General features: G+C 35.0%; 1 protein-coding gene across 1 annotated transcript in view; it reads right to left on the minus strand.

Annotated features, from left to right (window-relative positions):
* Positions 1 to 1,431: 1,431 nt before the first annotated feature.
* The window catches only part of LOC136041177 (splicing factor 1-like), a 40,690-nt gene continuing 15,529 nt past the window's right edge, over positions 1,432 to 26,592 (minus strand). The window contains exons 4-11 of the mRNA XM_065725705.1: positions 23,991 to 24,143; positions 23,072 to 23,178; positions 20,932 to 21,098; positions 13,027 to 13,182; positions 10,891 to 11,040; positions 5,094 to 5,666; positions 2,069 to 2,344; positions 1,432 to 1,458 (exon numbers count right to left, since the gene is read on the minus strand). Of these exons, the coding sequence (XP_065581777.1) occupies positions 1,432 to 1,458; positions 2,069 to 2,344; positions 5,094 to 5,666; positions 10,891 to 11,040; positions 13,027 to 13,182; positions 20,932 to 21,098; positions 23,072 to 23,178; positions 23,991 to 24,143 (1,609 nt within the window). The remainder of the gene's footprint in view (positions 1,459 to 2,068; positions 2,345 to 5,093; positions 5,667 to 10,890; positions 11,041 to 13,026; positions 13,183 to 20,931; positions 21,099 to 23,071; positions 23,179 to 23,990; positions 24,144 to 26,592) is intronic.

The raw sequence follows: 26,592 nt of genomic DNA on the forward strand, positions 1-26,592 counted from the left end.
GACAAAAATGCTGTTGCAGCTTGTACCAAGATTTGTGTCGACCATTTTCGTGCACATCATTTCCAACCTAGCATTATACGTCACTGAAGTGATGGTGATAGCAGTCAGTACAAGAATCGCTACACGATTGGTGCACTTGTTCATCACACATCAGATTATGGGTGTCCTGGAACTAGGTCGTTTTCAGGAACAGCCCACGATAAAGGGCCCATGGATGGGATTGGAGCCGAAGTAAAGTGAAAGGTCTGGCTGAAGACTTTGCGAGGCCAAGTTATTGGTAACACTGCTGAACAGTTTTTGAAGCCCTGAAAATAGACGAGACTTCTATATGGTCCTTTACCTCGCCAGTTCAGAACATGAAGGTATCCGTTCGTCTCTTGAATCCTAACGCTGGTCCGCCATGAGGAAACAGCCAATTTTCAAGACACACGAGATTCATTTCGCCACAGCATGCAGTGAGAAGACACTTCACGTGAAATTTCATTCGGTCTTCTCGTCCATCTAATCAGACAGGCACTTTCATATACAGTTTATGATCCTGAACCATCGGAGACAGCAGTTGAAGGTCCAAGCGAACTCGTAATTGCAAACACCAATGAAGAGAAGGATGACAATGAAACTCTCCTCAAAGCACCAACTGGTGGATTTCAGCACAAGCATTTAATGGCGGGTATGTTCATTACAGTAACTTATGAGGTGAAAGGGAAAAGAGGAAGTACATAAGAAAAAGATTATGTTGGAATGATTGATACACTTCCCCCACCTTCTGTTGAAGTGATCTTCCTCAGAAAGGCTGGTGTTTCTCTGTGCTGCTTCAAGTTTCATGCCAATGACCGTGATGAAATTGAACTTTCTAGAGTGGCCCAGATTCTGCCCAGTCCTGTTATTGATGGGAAGTCTTTCAGTTTCAGGTTTCCATGTCAAATCACTAGTGGGGCTTGAAAGAAAGTGATAAGCACTCATTTAGTTTTTGTCCCTATTTTTTATAATCGAAGTTAACAAAATAATCCAAACATTTAAATGTTTTTTCACAGCGTCAAAAACGCGAATGTAAGTCACGTGTGTAAGTCACGGTGCCAACTTTACCAAACCCAAAATAAACTTTTCTCTGTAAATGATACAAAGATGAATTTTGTGTCCGAGATATCTGTAATGAATACTGGTTGGTATAAGCGTTTGCTGGTAAAGATGGATCACCAACAAGAAGAGGAATTCTCAATTGAAAATAACGTAATAAAAATAAAATCCTTCTGCTGTAGGTAAGTCACGTTCTTCTATCAAACTTTAGGAACAATCCAACTGAGCTTGGAGATGAATTGATACAGCGAATGAAAGCTAATTTTTTTCTCCATTTATTGATGTATGCAAAGTCACTGCATGTTCTATGGTTACTTCGAAAATCAGGGAAAAGTTTTGTGAAACGAGCGTAAGTCACAAAACCAATACCGTGTTTTCACCCTAAATACAAGTTAAAGATGTTTCATAAACTGGATGTTAAGCTGGAAACATATATAGGAACGATAAAATCCGACAGCAGGCAAAATTTATGACAATGATGGGTAAACTAATATTAGATCACCGCTAATAAAAAGGATTTATTTTTTTTTGGGGGGGGATATGGAGGCAAAGGGCCTTTTAGGGCTTACGCCTCAACTGAAATTGGAGTCAGCCAGGACCGTATCTAAGATTTTTGTTCGGGAGGGGGGAGGAGGCAGTTTAACAAAATAAAACTACAAAATGTAAGTAAAATTATTTACATGTAAGTTTGCTACTTTTGTACGAATCGGACAAAAATTTCGGAGTGGGAGAGAAGGGGAGTTTCAAACCGGGTAACCCACCTTCATCATTTTAAAAAGAATAAAAATCTTAGCCATTATTGTAAATCGTAAAATATATTTGTAGAGTAGAAGCATTAATTTCAGTAAACTGATATATTGAATAAATATGAGCATAACACATCCCTCATGAATACCTCAAAATTCCTCAAGTAATCAAAGGGTTCCATAGAACACTTTTATTACTCACTATAGCGGGTGCAAAAAAAAGAAGCAAAAACCAAACAAATTACCGATTGCTGTTGTTGCTGCTGCTGATACTGGCTCTGCTGAGGAGACTGCTGCTGCTGCTGTTGATACTGGCTCTGCTGCTGATGTTGCTGCGACTGCTGCTGCTTCTGGCCCATCATTGTTCCACTCATTTGCATCATGCCACCAGGAGGCGGGGGTGGCGGGGCAGTGGATTCAGAATCAGTACCAGGAGGCGGCGGAACACCCGACGGTCTTTGAAGGAGGGACGAGCCCCAGCTTTTGTGCTGCTGCTGTTGCTGTGGTTGAAACTCTTGTTCCTCCAAAAAAGAAGTTATAATTGGTTTGCGACTTATATAAGTGATTTTCTTGAATTTACTCAATCTTGAATTTAATAGTTTAGTTTCATCGTTCATGTCTAATAATATTGAACAGTTAACTTGAATTCAATTTGTCTGTGGTCACAAATAGTGTAATATTCCGAATGCAGTATAATCTCAGAATCACAAACGAGAGAAACAAAACAAAACTGTAGCACAAAAAAAAAAAAAAATCAAATTAATAACAAACAAACATGATAAGAACCAGGCACATTAATAAAAACGCTAGTTGAAAAGGCCATACATTCTCAATTTCTTGATTTTCTTAATTCTGAAATTTTTTTTTCAAGATTTTCAGTTTATTTCCAGGGCAAAACACTCAACTGAGCATGCATGTGCAACTCTCATGAATTATTTACATTCACCTCTTGATTCAGTTGATTCATTTTTTTTTTTATCCTTCCGAAGAGAGCTTGGCGTTCCGCAAAGATGTGTTATTGGCCCAATACTTTTTTAAATCTATGTTAGTGACCTTGTTAATATGGCTAACGATTTGCTTTCGCCTTTGTCAACCAGTATCTGCCACAACGATATGATTTCGCCTTTTACGGATGCAGTTATTGCTTTTGCTGGTAACAGTACTCTTGGTACAACCGGTAGAGCTGAGTCCGACCTTTATTCAAAGATGACATCACTTTTAAAAGACTTATCCAGGGGTTTGATATAAATTACTTTACTTTCAAAATAGGAAAGTCATGTTTCATCATTTTCTCAAGAGTCTCAAAAGCTGGTCCTGACGAAAATGGAATACATGTATTAAGAGGTTCTTCAAGTAGAGCTAATTATCGTTAAGTTCAATTTCTAGGGATCTTGCTTGAAGAAAAATCTTTCATTTAAGCATCATATTGACCTAGTCAAAATGAAAGTTTCCATGAGTCACGGAATACTTATAATAGAAAGCTAGAACGCATACTTCCAGGGTTGGTTCTTAGAATTCTTTTCTACAGCCAAGTTCAGTCTCAAGTTTCAAAACTCGAGACTGACTTATGCCAGATTTGCCTCTCACTCAGACTATCTGTCTTGGCCTTTTCTCCAACTAGCCATGGCTTGATGCCAGCAACTTCATTTTAATTCAAATCCCCTGGATGACGGATGATAGACGTATCTATCAACAACTGAAATGACGTATCTATAAAACAACTGAAATGACATCATTTTTGTACAATCCTAAAAAAGGCTTATGTCAGATTTGCCTCTCACTCAGACTATCTGTCTTGGGTTTTTGTTTCCCATTAGCCGTGGCTTGATGCTAGCAAATTGATTTTGATTCAAAAATCAACAGACTCGTTGATAGTTTACTTTAAATTGAATGAGGCAAATCGTGTAAACTGTAGTATTTTGTTTTTTTCTAGGGTAGCAAAACAGAGATTTTTCTCTGTTTTTTTGCAAGGGAGATTTTTCTAGGGTAGAACCAAGGTAGATAGTCATAGAAAGGGATGGATGATCAGATTGATTTTGGGTTGCTTCTTGATGGACAATGTCTACCGGACTTGTATGCAAAATGGGGGACTGAATTTGCTTGGAACAAGTGACCTAAGCCTAATAGACATGGCCACTTGTAGTTTCAGGTGGAATACCGTGTTATAGGACTGACACATGACCGACAAGTCCCCTGGATGATAGATGGATGATGACAAGTCCCCTGGAGGAATTGACATCCTGTCATTTGGATGTCAACATTTCCCTTGTCACTGCAGCCACTTTCAAAACTTATTGATAAAAGCAAGGACTATTAAGAAACCAACCATTCTTAATTTAAACCCTTGCTTGATTTGAAATCTCAGTTTTCAATATTGTGTATCTTTCACTTTTCTAGAACCCCTTCCTGATATCCTGTACTTCATCTCTGCACTTTCAACAACTCAACAGATTCCCCGTACTCCGTTATTTCGGTCTGACTTCAACCCTTTAATAGCTTGTTATATGATCCGGAATACGCTGTCAAAGCTACCACTCATTGCGCATCTTCAAAAAGAATATCAAAGAATTTCTAGTTACTGATTGATTTTTATTTTTTTGTCTCTCCTGGAGTTGATATCTGGATTGGCTTTAAATGTTTGTAATAGGATTATTTCAGTTTGTGAAGTGTTTCAGTTTTTTTTTAGTTTGAAATCCTGCACTATTCCCCTGCATAGCTTGTAATTTTGGAAAATTTTGAGGTGAGAGATTGGATTTCGTCTGTTTTTTTTTTAGCCTTACGGAGGCCACCATGTTCAAGTTTTTTGTTGCAAATTTATTACTGAACAAACTTAAAAATAACAAGAATAAGGATAATGGCTACCTCATAACAAAAAATCTGTGGCACGATATGGTTTCTTTTTTTTCTTGTTACGATAAAGCGTCCATCGTTGAATGATTGATACTGTTTTAAATATACACAGCTGCTGCATAATGGTCGCATATGTGCCTCCCAAGTGAGCATCCAGGGTAAAAGAGAGCAGAAGAATTGACGTGTAAAATAAGCAATCAACGACCTAGCAAGAACATGTTTGAACAATACCGTGCAGCAACTCTTTCTTCCTGTTTACCTGATAAGTGAATATCAATTCTTAGGTTGTTTCCTCTTAAACATTACTAGTGTACATAAAATAATTATGATTAGCGGTTGCACTAGAGGGTTTTAAGATAAAAATCTGGAAAAAAATCACTCGTAGGGGAAAATGTAATTAAGTATATAAAATTTTAATACCTTTTGGGTTTCAGCTTGGGAAGCAGTGGAAGACGAACCATATCCTTGCAGTAGAGATCGTTGGCTCATCCCTCCTCCAGGAACACCAGGGCGCGAAGCACCTGGAGCTCCTGGACGTATAGTCCCTGGAGCCCCAGGACGGAAAGAATTTGGAGCACCAGGACGTGAAGGAGGAGCAAATCGACTGCCTTGAGTACCACCGGACATACCAGGACGCATTTGTGGCCTTGTTCCAAACGACGGTCTTTGAACATTTCCTTCCTCCATTTTCAATCTTGGTGCCTTCCAAGGTTCCATCTGAGGGGGAGGAGCAGTGTAAGTATTAAGGAGAGAGGTTGGAGGGCCTCCCAGGCCACTTGGTGGAGGTCCTCTCAGAAGCATACCAGCTGCTGAAGCAGCAGGAGGATTAGCTAATAAAGAAGTAGCAGACGCAGCTTGACCGATTGCTTTCATTGGACCAGGACGATTAAATAAATTGCTAGCACTGAAACGAGGTACACCTTGCTGACCAGCCATCCCCGATGTCTTAACAGCGGGCGGCGTTTCACCAAGTTCAGCCATCAAGGACATATACTGAAAAAGAAGAAAAAAGGGTTTTACGTCCAAATATTATCTTTAATCCCCTAACCTCTTTGTAACAAAATGATACCAACTAAGCTAAATAAACTAATTGCAGTCCACCTCTTTTTTTTTCTTTTTTTTTATAGCAAACTTCGAAGGAAATCTTGTTTAGCGCCAAAGGTTCCACCTTGATTCTTCGGCATCTTGTATTTTTTCTTTCTTTTTGTACTTGAAGCCTTAAAGAAAGCTGTTAGTAACTTATCTTGTGAGATAGTCAATTTTGCATTTTAAAAGAAGTCAATTATTTTACTAATGTAAACCACTACATAAAATTCAAAATCAAAAGTAGTAAACACATTTTGACCATGGGTTCCTTCTGTATAGAGCTTTTACTATTTTCACTAACTCGATAAAAGAATCATGCAACCACATATCTACTTTTGAGAAATACAAACTGAAATAAAATAATCAAGTGCTTTATTTAGATATGTATCAAGTAGGGCCCGACCGATATGGATTTTTGGGGACCAATGTCAATTCCGATATATCGGAATCGTACCGATACGCTATAATCTGCCAATAAATTCTCCTTCAGAAAAACTTACAAGTTTAAACCCCTATCCTCTGCCCATATTCATACTCGCATGTTTCTCCCTGGTCTATTACACACCAAAGAAAAGCCTCAGTAATTCACTGTGGATTAATATCTAAGGTAATGTAAAGACATTGGAGGAAAGAGCGAACTAAAATATAGAACCGAATATTACTTATTCGCTAAAAAAGTATAAACTAGCATTGATACGTCACAAGAAAATTCAAATAGGAAACTTCCGAAAACAGAAGGTGAGCATTTAAAAAAAAGCATGAAAACATTTAGTTTGAAAATCACCGTGATAGAGCATATCATAAGGAATTAAGCATAAATACAAAAAATAATTTTAAAAGGTGAAAAAATATTATCAGTTAATATTAAAATTTACAATAATAGGGTACAAGAGTTTTTGTATGTAAAGGTCGACATAACTGTGTCAGTCTATTTCGAGGCATCCTTGTCTTTGCATCCAATGGTAATCTTATCTATATAAAAATAAGTTGTATGTGTGTTATGTCTGTTACACTATGTCTGTTACGCCAGATTACATCTTCTATATATATATATATAAATAAGTTGTATGTATTTTTGTGTTGAGGGTTTGCATATGACGTCTGAAAAATAAAGAAGAAAAAGAAAACAAACTAAAATGTAAAAACTGGGAATTGCATAAATATTTCGAAATATTTTGACAATAGATTAAAGTAATTCGAAAACCTTAAAACAGATACTTAAAATTTTGAGGTTTATTATAAATTGTTGAGCTTTAGCAAGCTTGGCACGTGAAGAGGAATTTTTAGTATAGATCTTAAAATGACAGAAGAAACAGCCGAGGAATATGCTCAAATAGTTAATTCAAAGAGAAATTTTAGTATAAATCCTACAATGGCAGAAGAAACAGCCGAGGAATCTGCTCAAAGGGTTAATGCCAAAAGGCTTGCGGCTAAAGAACGCAAAACCGCACAGTTAGATGAAAATCCACCTGGACAGCGAGAGTCAAAACGTATCAAAACTTGATAGCGATGATGATTGGGTTTGGGATTTTGACTTGGATAAGGTCATCAATGCCTACCTGATTTTAGTTTAAAAAAAAAAACAAAGGTTCGGCGATATGTATTTCATAGTGACGCTGAAAAATAAAGAAGAAAAAGAAAACTGAAAAAAGAAAAAAGGTAAAAAACTAAAAAAAAAAAAAAAAAAAAAACTAAAAAATAAAAAAAAAAAAATTAAAAAAAAAAAAAAACTAAAAATAAAAAACGTAAAAAAAACTAAAAGAAAAAAACTAAAAAAAGCTGAAAAACTAAAAAAAAGGAAAAACTAAAAAAAACTGGGAATTGCACAAATATTTCAATATATTTTGACAATACATTAAAGTAATTCGAAAACCTTAAAACAGATACCCAAAATTTTAATGTTTACAATAAATTGTTGGAGCTTTAGCATGCTTGGCACGTAAAGATTTTTTCAAGTGTCAATGTTAGAATAAACATTGACAAATTGAAGAAAAAAAATCAATAAAAAGAAGAAACTAAACAAAAGAAAAACTAAAAAAGAAAAAAACTAAGAAAAGAAAAAAACTAAAAAATAAAAAAAATAAAAAAGAAACTGTATCTATATATAAAAATAAGTTGTATATATGCATGTTTGTTTGTTTGTGGGTTCGTATTTGACGTCATTATAAGTATATAAGGCTATGTATATGACCTCATTATAAGATGACACTACAGACCGGGACACCGGGACACAGGGAATATAAATGACGACCGGGACACTCAAAGAGAAATTACACACCGGGACAGAGGGAATATAAATGACGACCGGGACACTCAAAGAGAAATTACAGACTGGGATACTGGGACACAAATGACGACCGGGACACAGGGAATATAAATGACGACCAGGACACAGGGACACAACTACAACGGGGACGCCGGTGGCACAGGGGGATATATAAATGACGACGGGGACACAGGGAATGTTCGATTAGCAATCACCATCAACAAAGCTCAAGGGCAATCGTTAGAAAAATGCGGTATAGATCTGAATACGGATTGTTTTCCCATGGACAATTATTATGTTGCATGTTCAAGAGTTGGTAAGCCTGACAATCTATTTATATGGACAGACAATGGGACAGCAAAGAATGTTGTATATTCGCAGGTTTTATGTAGTTAAAAATATATATATATATATATATATCTATCTATATTCACAGGTGGGACACAGGGACACAACTACAATGGCGCGTAACTAATATGGCGCGTAACGACTTACGCGCGCGGGAGGGCTTGGGGGGGCACGAAGCGCCTCCCCAACAGCTAGTAGGATAATAAATATGCTTTGTGAAGTAATTTAGGTCAGCTAGCTTATATGAGGATCCAGAAAAGCATGTTCCAGACAGATTTTAGTCTACATTGGGGTTCTGAGGTTAGGGGTTTTGCTAAAGCAGCTGTTAGATGTAGTTCAGCTAAGATACTTTAAGAGAATTCTAGGCCTAAAGTATACATTTAGTTCAGTGGTACTAAAAGAAGATTTGGGGCTTTTCACTTTAAGAAGTGCAAGATTGGTTAGAATGGTGAAATTTTGGGAGAAAATAATCACGCTACCTAGAGCTCAGCTTCGTAAGTCAGCTTATTTGGAGAACCTGAAGGACGGTTGACGTGATTCGTGGCCAAATCAGGTCAGGAAAATATTGGACCTTTGTGGTCTTTCGGAGATGTGGAATGAAGGAAAATGTCTTTGAGGTTTGGAGGAGGTGGTCTATTTTAAATTTGGCTTGAATAAAGAGGACTTGAAGAGTTTGTTGTTGGTAAGAGGGAATAGTGTGGATTTAGGGGAGAAAAAAAATTTTTTGGGAAAGTTTAGGCTGGAGGCTAGCCCCGATTTTTGCCCTATGTGTGGATGTGTGACTAAGAATTTATTTCATTTTGTATCCGAGTGTGAAGAGCTGTCTGAGTAGCGGAATGAATGTTTTGGACGAGTGTTTGGGAGTGAATCCTGGTTAATAGAGCGGATGGCTGAGAGGAACGCACGTGCTATTAAACAGTTGTGAAAGTTTCTTCGATTAGGGACTAAACATAGGGAATTATGTTTGAGGGGATGAGGGTTTGTTACAGGATGAGGGTTTATCATGATTAGTGTTTGTTGGTTATAATGTTGGACCTTGGTGCGTTTCTTTTTTATCTTTTTGTTGTTTTTTTATTTTTTTTTTATTGATATTATCTAAAGTTGTATTTTGTTCCTGAGCTTTGTTAGTAGAATGTATTCTGTGTTGCTATGACCCGCAGGCTTTTTGCAATAACTCATCTTATCTATGCAATTATCCCCAAAAAAGATTATCTATAGATAGGGAGGGGGGATATCATACTGCTTTTAGGTATTCTTAAGGTTAGTTTAACTATTACAAGGTCATTATTTAATTTGATAGAACCATCATTCACAGTCAAATCGTCAGAAAACTTCCCACAACGGCCAGCATTTAATAAGATTTTAAATAGAGTAAGAAAAAACAAGACACCCAGTACCCAGTGCTCAAGGTACTCTAGGGAGCATCATAAGATCCCCTTAAAAATTCAAGCTGTCACCATTACAGACACCTACACAATACGAAGTTGAGATATGAAGCTAGCAAACATATGAAGAACAAAATTTAGGCATTTACAGTCTTTGATTATTTACAACAGTTTCGTGATATAAAACTTCATCTGTGTCAACAATACAAACTTCAACGGATGAATCTGTAAATTCTAAATATTTCAAAAGTGTAATAGGGAGAAAAAATCACAATGAAAGTTGAATTGCGGAAACTCTGGAGACTCTCGATTCATACTTGCTTCTTACAAGGCCCTCTCCCCCAAGGACCGGCGACCCTTAACGTAAATCTAGCCAAGAAACTGACAAGCTCATACATTGCGTTAACCTCGGGGGGCTTTGTAATAGGAGTTGTTAGTAATTGAGATGTGGAGTAAGAGAAGACATTAAAATTACGATAAGAATAAAAAAGCGATGTCAGGAATTTTAAGATTAGAACTTACAGCCCGGACAAAATAGAGAAATGCCTAATGCTATTGACCAAATTCAACTGAACTCTCATTTGGATTCATTAGGTGTTAGCAAGCATTGCATTTTAATCGAATTTGAATTCAACTGATCCCGTTTCCTATATAATTCATTTCCATTTTCCTCATTATCTATGTCTCATGATCTAGCAAAACCTCATAAAGAATAGACCTTTACAAGACAAATTCTGGTTAGTTTAGTGATATCCAAAGTTTCATCGAGACTGGAACGAAACACAGTAAAGATAAAAATGTAGTCAATCAGTATTAAGAGCCTACATGAAACAGCATGTGATAATGTATAAAAAATAAACACATAAAGAAATTTTATTTCTGTGACAAACAGAGCACGGAATTTCTAATAATGGATGCATCTCCTTAATTTTTCAGGCTACATTTGTTCTGGTTGTTGACATATTAAGTAATTGTTTTTAGAGCTACAAATCATTTACCATAGTCGGAGACCCCTTACTTAACTATAGCAGCTAGGATGGAAAACATATAGTAAGAAATTTGGAGCTTAACGGGAACCATCGGAATTCATTGAATTTAATTATAATTTATTGCAAGAGGTTCTTTAACTTACCTCTTCGTCAATGTTGCCTTTATCTCCACCATCAAACGGCAGAGCCAATCCTCCAGGTGGCTTTTGCACTTTACAATCCTTGGCTATATGCCCTGCACCGCCACAAATTGTACATATGATATTGTGGGTCACGTTAGGTTTGTCTTGACACTAAAACAAAAGAAGAACATTAGCCATATGGCACTTCACTTGGTTAAACACATAAACACAAAAAAACGAAGATTACAGTACCATGGGCTTCTCAAAAGAATATTAATAAAGATAAATTGAACTACAATATGAAAATGCAGTGACCACTAGAGATACGGTCAAACGGTTGGCCTCCGTCTGCCATTTACCCTAAAGAATTGGTTATTTTATCTAACCTAACCCTTATTCCATGCTTATCTACCTTAGTTCTGCCCTAGGATGGACGGATTAAAGACTATCGATCAACAAGCGAAATGACATCATTTTTATACGAATCTGAAAAAGGCTTGTCAGCTTTGCCTCTCACTGAGACTATCTGTCTTGGCTTTTTTTTTCAATCAGCCATGGCATGTCTCTTAACTTTTTATCAGTCCACCAACTTGATTTTAATTTAAGGGGGACTCGCTATATACCACTCTTGAGCCCTTGGCCCTTTCTGAGATTAGCTAAGTAACTAATTTCTTAAATTAAATTGGGTGATTCAAAGTTGTTTCCATTAGGTAATTTATCAACTAAAATTTAACATGTTGACTGTGGATGTTCTCAAAATAACTTAGCAAAGGTTTTATAACAGTATACTTTTTAAATTGAATTTATGCCCCTTTTTTCATATCCCTCCCTTGGTATATGTCACAGAAAGACAGTGGATGACGAAGCAAACAAACGTGGTGACAAGATTTATAATAAGTATAATAATAAGTCGGGGCAGTTTGTTGGCGGAGTATCAAAACAATAATGAATGGCATCATTCCTTACGTCAGTTCTCAAGAAAGCAACCAGCTTTTTGAGCTACACACAGCATATTTTGGTCTCCTCAGTGGTAGTTCCGTAGCCATGAGTTACACAGAAGCAGACAAAAATATCAATGAAATAACAGAGAACTTCACCGTACCGAAAACCATTCTCTGTTATGACTCCAATTAAGATGAAGAATCTTATAAATCCCTTCTTTCGCAAATTATTCTGGATCATAACATTCATTTCAAGGACTATTTCCTTGTTTTAATTTGAAAGTAGTTCAAGTATGTATGGGAGTCTCAATTTTTTATGGCACTAGGTATTTTTTTCAACTTGTAGGTTAAGCGAATCAGTAGTAGTCTGTCACGATTTATATCAAGGAAGTGGAAGTATTTTAGCTGTTCGGCTATGCTGTCCAACTTCTTACAGGCTTCATTTAACATAGCCGTGATTGTCGATGGAATAATACCTCCACAGTCTGCTACCTCTTCTGGCTTGTAGATTGCGAACTTCAGACGCTCTTTCTCCTCTTTGTTACACTTCGAAAGCGCTTTCGCAACACCAACGACTTTGTCATACTCCTTCTTGTGCTCTTGCATTTGAAAAACCGTTTGACCTCGCGCTCCCAACTCAGTTTACAAAGAATTCCGTCTTAACCCCCTTAATCCAATACACAGGAAAGAAAATTCACCAATAGGTTCCACACTGAATCTGTTTCATTTCCCATTTGAGTTTTTTTTTTTCAAACAAGGACCCCCCACGTGTGAAAGGCTGAACGAATTTCATTCAGTGAGATATTTTTTGACTTGCGGAAAGTGCTTCCTATTCGCTCCTGCTTTTTTCTGCGCATATATCATTGAAAAGATCTGGAGTTATACAATAAAATCTGATTGGGTGTATTTATAGAGGAAAGTCATCCACGCCAAGACAAACATATTTTTTGAAGGTGCATGCTGGTCAATTGTTTTGAAACGTCACCCAAAATAATGGCAACTTAAATTGACAACTAGAGATATCGTTGACAACTAAGAAAAGTGAGCCAACTCTTTTCTCAGTTCATTTAGGTTGGTTGACCAGAAATAAGTAAAGATGAGAATAGTTTAGTGTAAAACAAACTAATGAAATTAGATGATTTTGCTATTGCCAATATTAGCGGCAATTGGCAAATTTAAATAAGACAGAGAAATAAATTTCGAATTTCTTTCTTACCTGCCATGATTTGTGGTCAGTGGCACCGCAATTGGAGCAGCGTTGATCAGTATCGCGAAGGGTGCCGTTCAACAAAGCCAGCTCCCTCAGTTGCATTCGACGTAAATCGTTTTGTCCTTCAGGAACTTCAATGCCCTGTCGAATTACCTCTTTAACCTAAAACAGATAAAATACTCGTACTACAAATTTAAAAAGCCTGTTTAAATCAGTACAGAGAACGTCCTATGCAACTGTCATACAAAAATTTAATACCTTTCTAGAAGGAAGAAGTGTCGTGTCAATTTTATTTTAACTGTTTAATTTTTTTTCTTTCATGTTATTTAGGCGCTCTTTGACACCCACAACTGAATAATAAATGATGTTGCATTAAAACCGTTCGATATCTTAAAAATCAATTTGCGAGCCTCAGCGTCAGCTCACCGTCCCAAAGAAAAAACTCTCATTTTCACGGCACCATAGGGAACTCACAAATCTGTCAAATTACCCAAACGGTATTTCGTTAAATATTGGTAAAAATTAATAGGGAATCTCAAATGCATCACAAGTTCAAAAAAACTAACAAGAGGCTAGTTTAAAATAAGGATAAATATAATCTTTTACTAATTGTTCTGCAAAGCGCTGCCTATTCAATGTACCTACAGCATAAATAGTCTTCATCTTAAGTCAGCAACAATTTCAATTAAAACGGGTAACACCACTGGGAACTCCCAAATCTGTCAAATTGCTCAAGCACTGTTTCCTTGTAGTTGATTTTAACGGTTTCCTAGCAGGTATGCTATACCATTTTTAGGGACTACCCATTTACTGAACCCAACAAAATTCCGCTTGGTTTCATCAAATAAACAGAATTCACAGAATTTCTAATGATGTAAATTTTATTAAATCTGAATATCTTCATCTCCGACACAAAACGGGAGAATTTAAATGGTTTTTCTACAATTTCCGGGAAAGTAAGTGTCGACTATTAGTTTTATGTCGTTTGTACGGTATCTCTCTAGTTACGGTACTAACTAAGCTCTACAAGTTACGGTACCGGCTCCCAATCTGTTCTAAACAGTTTGGCCCCGCAAACTGTTCCAGATTATAAAACAGATTTTTATCTCTAATTCACATATTTACTTATTCGAAGCCAATGTTTTTGTAAAGCTTTGACGTCACAGCTTCGGCTGCATAAAAATCAACACCGTATCAATAAACTTTAAAAGTTTTTAGTTATTCAGTACTTCAGTTCTTTTGAGTACTTTTCGTCATCGATTAAATACGGTAGTCGTCAAGGTCAACCAATCAAAACTTTCAAAATAATTTATCCACACAACTTTTCTCCAAAACAAAATGACGATACATTCCTTAAAGACGGTCTCAAAATATACTGTTTCTGTTTAAAACACACTTTGACAGGAGATTGTTATCCCCAAAAACATAAACCCTACACTTAGTCTCATAATGCTAAGCTTAAAAAAAATGTTTATATATATATATATATATATATATATATATATATATATATATATATATATATATATATATAACAAATCCGTTCTTCATCACCAATCAATTGTCATGCTTTAAAAAAATAATCATGTAAACAAGCTAAATACTGAGGTATTTTGATCCAAAGGATATGACCGATTATTTGTCTCCCAACGCTACTACACTTATTAGTCGATAGTAAGAATTAGGTCCCAATAAAATATATTTCTTAGCCTTAAAAAAAAAACTTCGTAGCACACCAGAAATCAATAACGGCGATAATGGATACCTATAATGGATATACTATAAATCCAGTATTTCTAGGATGACAATTTTGACAGGAGATTGTTATCCCCAAAAACATAAACCCTACACTTAGTCTGATAATGCTAAGCTTAAAAAAATGTTTATATATATATATATATATATATATATATATATATATATATATATATATATATATATATATATATATATTTACAAGCTGTTGGGGTGTCCCTGTGTCCCACCTGTGAATATAGAAAGATATATATATATATATATATATATATATATATATATATATATATATATATATATATATATATATATATATATACTAGCTGTTGGGGTGGCGCTTCGCGCCACCCCAACACCTAGTTGGTGGGGCGCTTCGCGCCCCCCAAGCCCCCCCGCGCGCGTAAGTCGTTACGCGCCATATTAGTTATGCGCCATTGTAGTTGTGTCCCTGTGTCCCACCTGTGAATATAGATAGATTTATATATGTGTTTCAAACTACGCAAAAATTGCGAATAAACAACATTCTTGGCTTTCCCATTGTCTGTGCATATGCAAAGCCGTATGTACTAATAATGACGTCATATACAAACGCTCTTTTTACAAACAAACAAACATGCATCCACATAACTCGTTTTTATATAGATAGATACAATACAAATTAACTGCGTAAAACTTGCGAATAAACAACATTCTTCGCTGTCCAATTGTCGCTGCATATAAATACATTGTCAGGTTTACCGACCCTCGAACATGCAACGTACAATTGTCCATGGGAAAAACAATCAGGATTAAGATCTATACCACATTTTTCTAATGATTGACCTTGAGCTTTGTTAATGGTGATTGCAAATACTAATCGAATTGGGAATTGCAATCTTTTAAATTGAAAAAGCAGATCCGTTGGAATCATGGGAATGCGAGGAATAAGAACAGCCTCACCCTCATAAGGCCCTGTCAAGATTGTGGCCTCTATTAGGTTTTCCATTGTTTTTTTTTTTACGGCAAGTCGCGTGCCATTGCAAAGCTTTGGTGGGTTGATATTTCTTAAAAGTATTATTGGTACGCCTATTTTTAGTTGTAGCACGTGTGGTGGAAACCCTGAAGGATCTATGGAATTTAAAAATTCAGATGGATAATTAACCGCTTCATTTGGTTCCAAAACTGTGTCGACTGACTTGTAAAGGACTGCCTGGTCTCGAATCTTGTTCAAAACAATATTGTTGATTTCGTGGACGTCTATATTTTTGGGTGCGAGAATCGCTCTTTCACTTAGCCATTTATTATTTTTATAATTTTTTAGAATATTCGGAAATACTTTTTCAATCAATTCATTTTTGGACGTCACTAAATTACAGAAATCAGCAGGTAGTTGTATACGTCCTGAAATTGAGTCTACTGTTTGACCAGAGTCATCGTTTTGCAATCGGACACGCATATTTGTAGTTAATTTTAATATTTTTACGTGTGCCTATAAATTAGAATTTTTTAGGCAAGCATTCATTTCGTCTGCAGGAGTTAAACTACGTAAAAATTGCGAATATACAACATTCTTGGCTTTCCCATTGTCTCTGCATATACAAAGCCGTATGTACTAATAATGACATCATATGCAAACGCTCTTTTTACAAACAAACAAACATGCATACATACAACTCGTTTTTATATAGATAGATAGATAGATAAAATACAAATTAACTGCGTAAAACTTGCGAATATACAACATTCTTCGCTGTCCAATTGTCGCTGCATATAAATAGATTGTCAGGTTTACCGACCCTCGAACATGCAACGTACAATTGTCAATGGGAAAAACAATCAGTATTAAGATCTATACCACATTTTTCTAATGATTGACCTTGAGCTTTGTTAATGGTGATTGCAAATGCTAATCGAATTGGGAATTGCAATCTTTTAAATTGAAAAGGCAGATCCGTTGGAATCTTGGGAATGCGAGGAATAAGAACAGCCTCACCCTCAAAAGGCCCTGTCAAGATTGTGGCCTCTATTAGGTTTTCCATTGTTTTTTTTTACGGCAGGTCGAGTGCCATAGCAAAGCTTTGGTGGGTTTATATTTCTTAAAAGTATTATTGGTAGGCCTATTTTTAGTTGTAGCACGTGTGGTGGAAACCCTGAGAATAACTGGCGAATATACAACATTCTTCGATGTCCCATTGTCTGTGCATATAAATAGATTGCCAGGTTTACCGACTCTTGAACATGCAACATAAAATTGTCCATGGGAAAAACAATCCGTATTCAGATCTATACCTGATTATTCTAATGATTGCCCTTGAGCTTTGTTGATGGTGATTGCTAATCGAACAATCCCTGTGTCCCCGTCGTCATTTATATATCCCCCTGTGCCCCCGGTATCCCCCTTGTAGTTGTGTCCCTGTGTCCCGGTCGTCATTTATATTCCCAGTATTCCGGTCGTCATTTGTGTCCCTGTGTCCCAGTCTGTAATTTCTCTTTGAGCGTCCCGGTCGTCATTTATATTCCCTGTGTCCCAGTCTGTAATTTCTCTTTGAGTGTCCCGGTCGTCATTCTTATTCCGTGTCCTGGTTTTTAGTTTTCTTTTTCTCCTTTATTTTTCAGTTTTTTTCCTTTTTTTATTTTTTTTTTATTTTTCAGTTTTTAGTTTTTTTTTATTAGTTTTTGTTTTTTTTGTTGTTTTTACCTTTTTTTTTGTTTTTTTTTTCTTTTTTAGTAATTAGTTTTTTTTACCTTTGTTTAGTTTTTTACCTTTTTTTTTAGTTTTTTTAGTATTTTCTTTTTAGTTTTTTTTGTAGTTTTTACCTTTTTTAGTTTTTTTTTCTTTTGTATTAATGCTAAAGCCAAGGTTCGAACGTGGAACGTCTCGGACCTGGAACATAACGCTTTACCAACTCAGCTACTTCGGCTTGAATACATTCGTTTTTGAATTGGTATATGATGAAATAATTCAGACGTCATATAATGACGTCACTCGACAGACAGACAACTTATTTTTATATATAACTAGCTGTTGGGGTGGCGCTTCGCACCCCCCCCCAAGCCCCCCCGCGCGCGTAAGTCATTACGCGCCATTGTAGTTTTGTCCCTGTGTCCCACCTGTGAATATCGATGAATACAATGGGACAGCGAACAACATTCTTCGCTGTCCCATTGTCTGTACATATAAATAGATTGTCAGGTTTACCGACTCTTGAACATGCAACATATAATTGTCCATGGGAAAAACAATCCGTATTCATATCTATACCTCATTATTCTAATGATTGCCCTTGAGCTTTGTTGATGGTGATTGTCATTTATATTCCCTGTGTCCCGGTCTGTATATACATTCGTTTTTGAATTGATATATGATGAAATAAATTTTTTGTTTTTTACCTTTTTTTTTAGCTTTTTAGTTTTTTCTTCTTTTTTCTTTTTAGTTTTTTTTTTTTAGTTTTTACCTTTTTTATTTTTTTTATTTATTTTTTTAGTTTTCTTTTTCTCCTTTATTTTTCAGTTTTTTCCTTTTTTTAGTTTTTTTTTCTTTTTCAGTTTTTAGTTTTTTTATTAGTTTTTAGTTGTAATTTTCTTTTTAGTTTTATTGCTGTTTTTACCCTTTTTTTAGTTTTTTACCTTTTTTTTAGTTTTTTAGCTTTTTTAGTTTTTTAGTAGTTTTTACCTGTTTTTTTTAGTTTTTTTTTTTCTTCTTTTGTATTAATGCTACAGCCAAGGTTCGAACTTGGAACCCCTCGGACCTAGAACCTGGAATTTACCAACTCAGCTACTTCGGTTTGAATACATTTACCTTTTTTAGTTTTTTTTTCTTTTAATTTTTTTTTTTAGTTTTCTTTTTTCTCTTTTATTTGTCAGTTTTTTTCCTTTTTTTAGTTTTTTTTTCTTTTTCAGTTTTTAGTTTTTTCAGTTTGTTTAGGTTTTTTTTTAAGTTTTTTTTTTCTTTTTAGTTTTTGTGTAGTTTTTACCTTTTTTTTTAGTTTTTTTTTTTTACTTTATTAGTTTTTAGTTTTCTACCCTTTTTTTAGTTTTTTTAGTTTTTTTTTTAGTTTTTTTTTAGTTTTTTTTTAGTTTTTTTTTAGTTTTTTTTATTTTTTTTTATTTTTTTTAGTTTTTTTAGTTTTTTTAGTTTTTTTTAGTTTTTTTAGTTTTTTTAGTTTTTTTTAGTTTTTTAGTTTTTTTTAGTTTTTTTTAGTTTTTTTTTAGTTTTTTTAGTTTTTTTAGTTTTTTTTAGTTTTTTTTAGTTTTTTTTAGTTTTTTTTTAGTTTTTTTTTAGTTTTTTTTTAGTTTTTTTTTAGCTTTTTTAGTATTTTCTTTTTAGTTTTTTTTTTTGTAGTTTTTATCTTTTTTAGTTTTTTTTTCTTCTTTTGTATTAATGCTAAAGCCAAGGTTCGAACCTGGAACCTCTCGGACCTAGAACCTGGAACATAACACTTTACCAACTGAGCTACTGTATTTGTATCGGATTAACGACGCTTCTTGACTACTTAGGTCCCTGCGTCGGCCCTGTAGTGCATTCCTGCAGCATGGTTCGATCTCTGGGCCCCGTATTACCACGCTAAGGTCAAACCCACTGCGCCAACACAGGTAGTTATATAACTGAGCTACTTCGGCTTGAATACATTCGTTTTTGAATTGGTATGTGATGAAATAATTCAGACGTCATATGCAGACAGTGACGTCACTCGACAGACACACAGACAACTTATTTTTATATATATATATATATATATATATATATATATATATATATATATATATATATATATATATATATATATATATAAAATTAAAACAAGACATTGCAATATGAAAAATTTTAACAGCAGATCGTGTGATGGTATGAACTTCTGAAATAATTTTACAAACTCGGCATAATATTCTAAGGATAATCATTTTTTAACTTGATATAACTGCTGTCTTTAGTGCTGCCACCAAACCTTTTTCAGTAAACCATGGGCCTTTTTTTTCAACGGGAAGCACTGTTCCTGTAGAAAGCAAGTCAGACGAGCCGTAACACCCGAAGAAGAACAGAACTATTCATTAAAAAGCATACAAAGATTTACAGGTAAGGGGATTTTGGCTGGAGTTTTTAGTTGAAGTAGCAAGACTACGCTTCTGTTAAAAAGTTCGAATTGGGGGGGGGGAGAAGTTATAGAGGTGCCGCCGGCCATTTTGGTCCTACAGTCATACAGGTTGAAAATCCGTGTATAATTCCACTTCATATAAGGTGAGACATACCTGCCTTTCCAATAAGTCGCTTTCGGGGCGAAAGATTTTTTGGGGGTGTGGGCCTACTGTATGCCATCAAGAATAAGGTAAAATCGTAAGGAGTTCCCATACCAAGGACATAGTGTTAACCCAGGGACAGATTTGGAAAAGTTTAATAAAATTGTTAATTCCTTCACACTATCCACACGCGATTGGTCTCTTTCACGGTAGTTTACCCCAGAAATGTCCACAAGTACTGAAATTTAGTTGGCTGCTGCAAAGAAAATGACACTTTGCCTAAGAAATTTTAGATTGCTGACCTTCACAGTCCCGATACAAGCAAGCTTTGGTTCTGAAAAATCCCACCTTTTGAAAGTCAAACCTTCTAGAACAAGAACCATAAGAGGTACCAGTCACAATTTTCTTAGGAAGGTGACTAGGTTCTGCAGCTAAGTGCCGATTAAGTTCCAAGCTTAACCCGACACTTTCGATCATTAAGCATAATATATGTATCAAGGACAAATCACAGGCTGTTGATTATCGTAAAAAAAAAATTTAATCTGTCTGTCTTTCTTAGCCCAGAAGATGATTTTTTTGCTACAGACAAGCTTTCTAATATTACTTTTATGAAAACACGAAAGGGTAGACCCCGAACTGTTAAATTTTAGGAAGCACCTGCAATGCCTTCCCTCTACTTCAATCCTAGACACAGGTAATGAAACAAAATACCCAACCGAAACTACGGCTACCAACAGTGGATGGCAAAACTTTCGGATCAATGGGAAAATAATGTTTTTTTTTGTTTGTTTTTTTGGCCTTAAATGTTTCTGTTTATCAATCTTAGAGGTTATTTTGATGATAGATCAGGAAGAAAGAGAAACAAAAAGTGTTGCCTTATAACACAACTAGGAATCTTACAAAAATGTTCATTTGGCAGACATAAGGTATAGGTGAACTTACTTTTTCGACAGCTTTTTTGACTGCTTCAGCACTTGATGCCGTGATGTAAGCATGCAGTGGCTCATCTTCACCTGGAAGAGGTTGACCGTCTTTTCTTCCAACTTTGCCCTCTTTGACAGATCCCTTGCCCCGAATAATGATTTTGGCTCCAGTATCTTTTTCCAGGGCTTTAAATATGAAAATGGATTAATGAGATATATACCACAAAGCAAAGAAATATCAAAAGGACACTTAAATCAATATTCTCAATCAAGCACTTCTTAATTTACAATCTGTAATTACGAAGTGTAATGTTAAGACGCCTCATTTAGCCATCAGATACAGAGAACTTGAAATGCCACATATATTCATATATTCAGGAACGAATTTACAACATTTTCCGCTGTATCAAGTTTTGGCAGGGATCAGAAAGCTGAATCAGCAATAAGTTTTTATTATTCTAAGACAAAATTGTACCTTACTCCTATGTTTCGTATTTATTTCACTGTTGCTTTTAAGGTAAATATATGATATAGCGCAAAGGGCCGTCACATGACCATCTTATCTCTTTGCAAAGGTTTGTTTGGGAAAAATGACAAGTAAAGGTGATAAACTCTAAATTTATTTAACAATCTTTGACGATTCAAAAAAATTTCTACAAAGGATTTGTGACAAAAAAAATGTCATAAGAAAGGGACCAGAATCTTCCTTGACAGAAATACCAATTTAAAAAAATATTTACAAAATGTTTTCAATGTTTCCCATTTAAACTTCTTGGCTTTCTTTTTCTCTTGTTCCTGACCTTTTTCCTCAATAGTTCCCTTCTTTTAAAACAGCCTTGACCTCTTCTATTTGAATTATTTGTTTTCTTTTTCCCAACAGTCTTTCTCTAGAGCAGGGCTTCTTAAACTATGGGTCGCGACTCCATTTGGGGTCGCGAGTGATAAAAATACAATTTAACAAAAAATGTTTTTTAACTTGTAAAATTATTGTTAAAATACCAAAATTTGTAAAATTTTATAATTGTAAAATTATTGTTATAAACTTAAATAAAGGTTGTTATAAACTTGTCTCTTAATTGATTGATAGCACCAGAATTGAACGATGTGCTTCAGGATGCTGTTAAGGTCATAAACTTTATTAATAGCCATGCCCTTAACAGTCGCTTATTTTCAAATCTCTGTAAGGATACAGATTCCAACAACACAACTTTGTTATTACATATAGAAGTAAGATGGTTGTCAAGAGGTCAAAGTTTAAAAAGATTATTGTTATTAAAGGACGAGATCGAAATATTTTTAACTGAACGAAAATGTGAATTTGCTGCTTTTTTTCAAAATGACTTGTGGATATCCAAGCTGTGTTATTTGTCAGATATTTTTGCAAAGTTAAACGATCTTAACTTGTCTCTTCAAGAAAAATTGCGATATATTTACTTCAAACGAAAAAATTGAAAGTTTTATGAAAAAGATCAGCATTTGGAAAAGTAGAGTCGAAAAAAATTCGTTCGAAATGTTTTCCAGTGTTGACAATTTTGTAATTGAGAAAATTCATTGTAAAACTTTTATTGCAAAAACTATTATAGATCACTTAAAAGCGCTAGAAATACAGCTCTGGACATATTTTATATTAAATATTGATTTACAAAAAATAGTTTGGATTCAAAGGCCATTTTGGATTGGCTTAAGCGAGATTGATCATCTGCCACTTAAAGCTCAAGAGGAATTTGCTGAGCTTTCGTGTGACTCAAACTTAAAAACTGCAATTCCAAAAAAAGCCCTTGACTGAATTCTGGATCGGAACTAGAACTGAATTTCCCACCATCGCCGATATGGCGTTAAATGTACTTCTACTATTCAACACCACATATTTATGTGAAGTTACTTTCTCAGCTTTAACACAGATTAAATCCCAATATTGTTCAGCGATAAAAAAATGTTGAAGTGATCTTACGTCCAGCAGTTTCAATCATCATCAAAAACATTAATTTATTTTTCTTTTATATTTGTTGGGGTTGTTAAGAAACTCGCAATCATAAATGGGGTCGGGAATTACAAAAGTTTAAGAAGCCCTGCTCTAGAGTATAAATCTTTTCTCTGTTGCTTTTATTTACACTTATAATGTTGTTACCAATAACTTCACTTATATTACTAATACTCACATTTCAAAGTATTGCCTCTTGGTCCAATGAGCAATCCAACAAAATTGATGTCTGGGTTTTCATCTTGGGGTATCATGACCTTGTCACAGACACGGTTGGCTGGGGGTCTAAAAAAGCAAATAAAAACAGAGAACTGAAACAAAAGACATGATAAAAGTAATCAACTGAATTTTTAGAGGGACGCGCTCTTGTATCATTAAAGGGGGAGGTGCACGACTTTGTTTTCTTAGAAAAAAAAAATCTAAATCATTAAAAGATTATGGTTTATCTCTGACAGAAGACCCTTTATAAACAGACTGTGATAATTTTCACTTTTAATTTTGTCTCCTATCTTATTTCTTTATTTTCTTTCAAGTTATTCTTCCTTGATTTTTGAAGTTGTACATTTTTCCTTTCGTCAAGTCTTTTCTTGGTTATAAACAAAAATCTGATTTTCTTTTGATCTTTGTGATGTTGAAGCCCTTTTGGCCTATTTATTACACGGTTCTTTTGCCTTGATTTATTGATTGTTGCAGTTGCAACATTTGAATTATTGCCAGCTTTTTTGGCTTCTATAGATTGGCATTCATAGAAGGGTTAAATATAGAGCTGTCACTGTAATCAAGCTTGATCAGAAAAAAACATATCTGACCGATCTAATGCCTTCCACAGGGCTGTTTTAAATGGTTGGAGGAAGGAACAGGCCTGATATAGGTGTGTCAGCAGACTTTTCTAAAAAGGAAAGTACCAGTGGCAATCAGTGCCCAGATAGCTTCCTATCGCATACCCGAAATATATATATTTATTCTCTAGAAAAAATTGGTAACACAATGACTAAAAACAATACTCAATTAAAAAAATCTCATATAGAAGAGGAAAAGAGAAAGAGAACATAGCATAAATAAACACAAGAATAAACAGCATGTGAAAAATTATTTACCTGTAATCAGCTGGTGGCTTATATTCTGGGTTGATGATTTTCATTCTCTCGATCAATCTGTGACGCTCTTCCTCTAGTTTTCTACGCGTTCTAAATTCACGAGTATTCAGCCTCTTGCCTTGAGTATCATAAATTGGCTCAGGAGATGGAGACCTATTCAAATAGTCATTTAAATGATCAAGCCATAAACGTTATCACTACCCTGTAGAAGGCATCAAAATACGCTCGACTAACTAAATTGAAATTACGTCCCTCATTTTTTAATTGTATCTCTAAACAGCAGCAAAGCATAATAAAAGCTAATTTGTAATCTTCCTGTTCATCCAATTTAGACAACCTAAAATTACTCATTAGAACTTATTTTACTTGACAGACTACTGCGCTACTGATTGAATTTTAGCAAAAACAAAAAAAATATAAATCAGAATTCTGATTCATGATAAGGCTTTGTATCCCACATATATAAATTTGTGAAATATTTGGCTACATTTGAAATTTTTCCTTTAAAATCCCTAAGACCAGTTTTATTTTCAGTGTTCTGAAATCCCAGTTTGGAACACATTAAAATACGCTAGTCTAACTGAATTGCAATTTTTTTTTCATTTTTCAATTTTCAATTTTATCTTGAAACAGCAACAAAGCAAAATAAAACCTAACTTTTATTTTTTCTTTTCACCCTATTTAAAAGATCTTAAACCTCTTATTAGAATTTACTTTATTCGATAGGACCTATTGTCTTAGTGATAAATTTTTAGCAAAAAAAAAAAATCAGAATGGAAGATATATGGGAAATCTGGGTTTCCCGTATACACAAAAATCATAGGTTTTCACGAGTATGGGGTGGGGGGCATACAAAAAGGCAGACCTTCTACCAACGTGGCCAACCATATGCCAGTCCCATGCGAGCTCGCGAATTTGTGACTGGGCCGAAGTATGACACTTTTGTTTTAAAATCAGTCTTATTTTTTAATCTGCGGTCTTCCCATGAAACTGTTTCTGGGTTGAACACACACACCCACCCCTCTTCCAAGAATCCTTGTCTGTGGATCCTTGACCTAAATATCCTACTCAAATAGCATAACTAATTACATCTAAAATAGAGTCCTTGTAAGTTTAATATTTAATCCTTATGGCTCAATTATTAGCCATTGTAAAAAAAAGGAAATAAGAAGGAATTATTGTAGCCTCAGCCAAAGATTCTTGTTTCATAATCAGCAAATGAAAAAGCTCACTCATGTAGTTCCTTTAATTGACAGAAATAAAATTGTGTTGTCACCAGTGATTAATAGGCAATATCATACAACTTGATACAAACTTCTGAATGTACTTCTTCAAATAAAGCCTTCTTGGGTAGAAGAAGGGGGCGGGGATGCAATTTACGACAGTCCAGACAACATTGTTCACACAGTCCAGGCAACATATATTATACAAATCAGTGGTAAAACGAGCACCAAAGCTTTCAACTAAAATCCTTCTAGTTTATACTCGTGAATATAAGCTAGGGTAAAGAAAAGACAATAACAAAAAAGGCTCGCTTAAAACTAGTTTGGAAGATTTTGAAGCACACTAGAAAAAAGCATAATCGTTGCACAGTAGCAATTTAACAGAGGAAGCTCTTTTTTTGCAATTGACAAAGTCCTATAGAATCAGTGAAGAAGAGGATATTGCGACTGAAACAACATCAAGTTATACATACAGTGCTTACCAAACAGTAAACATCAGCTGTTAGTTTTGGCTCTAACAGCACTCAAGAAAAAAATTGGTAACAACACAGGAAGATAAAGACTGAAAACTAAGGCGCTTTTTCTTGCACACTATAGTAATAACAACCGCTTATTGAAACGATCTTAAGAGCAGTAATAATAATTGAAACTGCTAGCAAACTGTAGGTTATTTATTTAAGATTTTATTTCACCTTCACCTTCTTTCAAACATTATAAACTAAAAACAACCTAATTCTTGGAATAATACTATGGCTCCCAGTGGGATAACAAGCTGGATTGAAATATCCAGGTATAGTCAAAACGAACATTAGTTGGGGATTCATGGCTGAACCTAAGCTCTGATTGCATGCGGCGAAGAAGGGTTAAGATTTTCCTGTGCAACATGCAGAACTGAGAGAACAATTGCTGCAAAAAGAGGACTTAGAAGATACAGAATTACCTTATAACTAGAAACATTAGCAAAACAGTCACCTATCATAAAGAAAAGTCTATTACAGATGTATTTCCACTTTAGGCTTCTCTTCGAATAGATAATCGTACAACAAACCCAAATTGATCTTTGTGTAATCAAACAGTCAGCATTATTTAATTTCTATCAAAATCATAAAGAAGAAATCTATTGCTGCAAAAACCTGTTATTGCTCTCTGTCTTATGACCCAGCTATGCTGCTGGAATATATATGTATCACACTAACGGTAATAGTCGAAAAGCCTAACTGGTAAGTTTACTTGATGCAAAATTCCAAAATGTCAAACCAGATATAAGAAACAGGCAACACTGTTTTGATTTTAAATAAAGATAGTTTAACTTTTAGTCAGGTAAAGATTAAAAAGTATATACCATAATAAGCCAACAAAGTAGAGATGTTTCTAAACTC

Source organism: Artemia franciscana, unplaced genomic scaffold, assembly GCF_032884065.1.
Source record: "Artemia franciscana unplaced genomic scaffold, ASM3288406v1 PGA_scaffold_1178, whole genome shotgun sequence".
NCBI classification, from domain to species: domain Eukaryota; kingdom Metazoa; phylum Arthropoda; class Branchiopoda; order Anostraca; family Artemiidae; genus Artemia; species Artemia franciscana.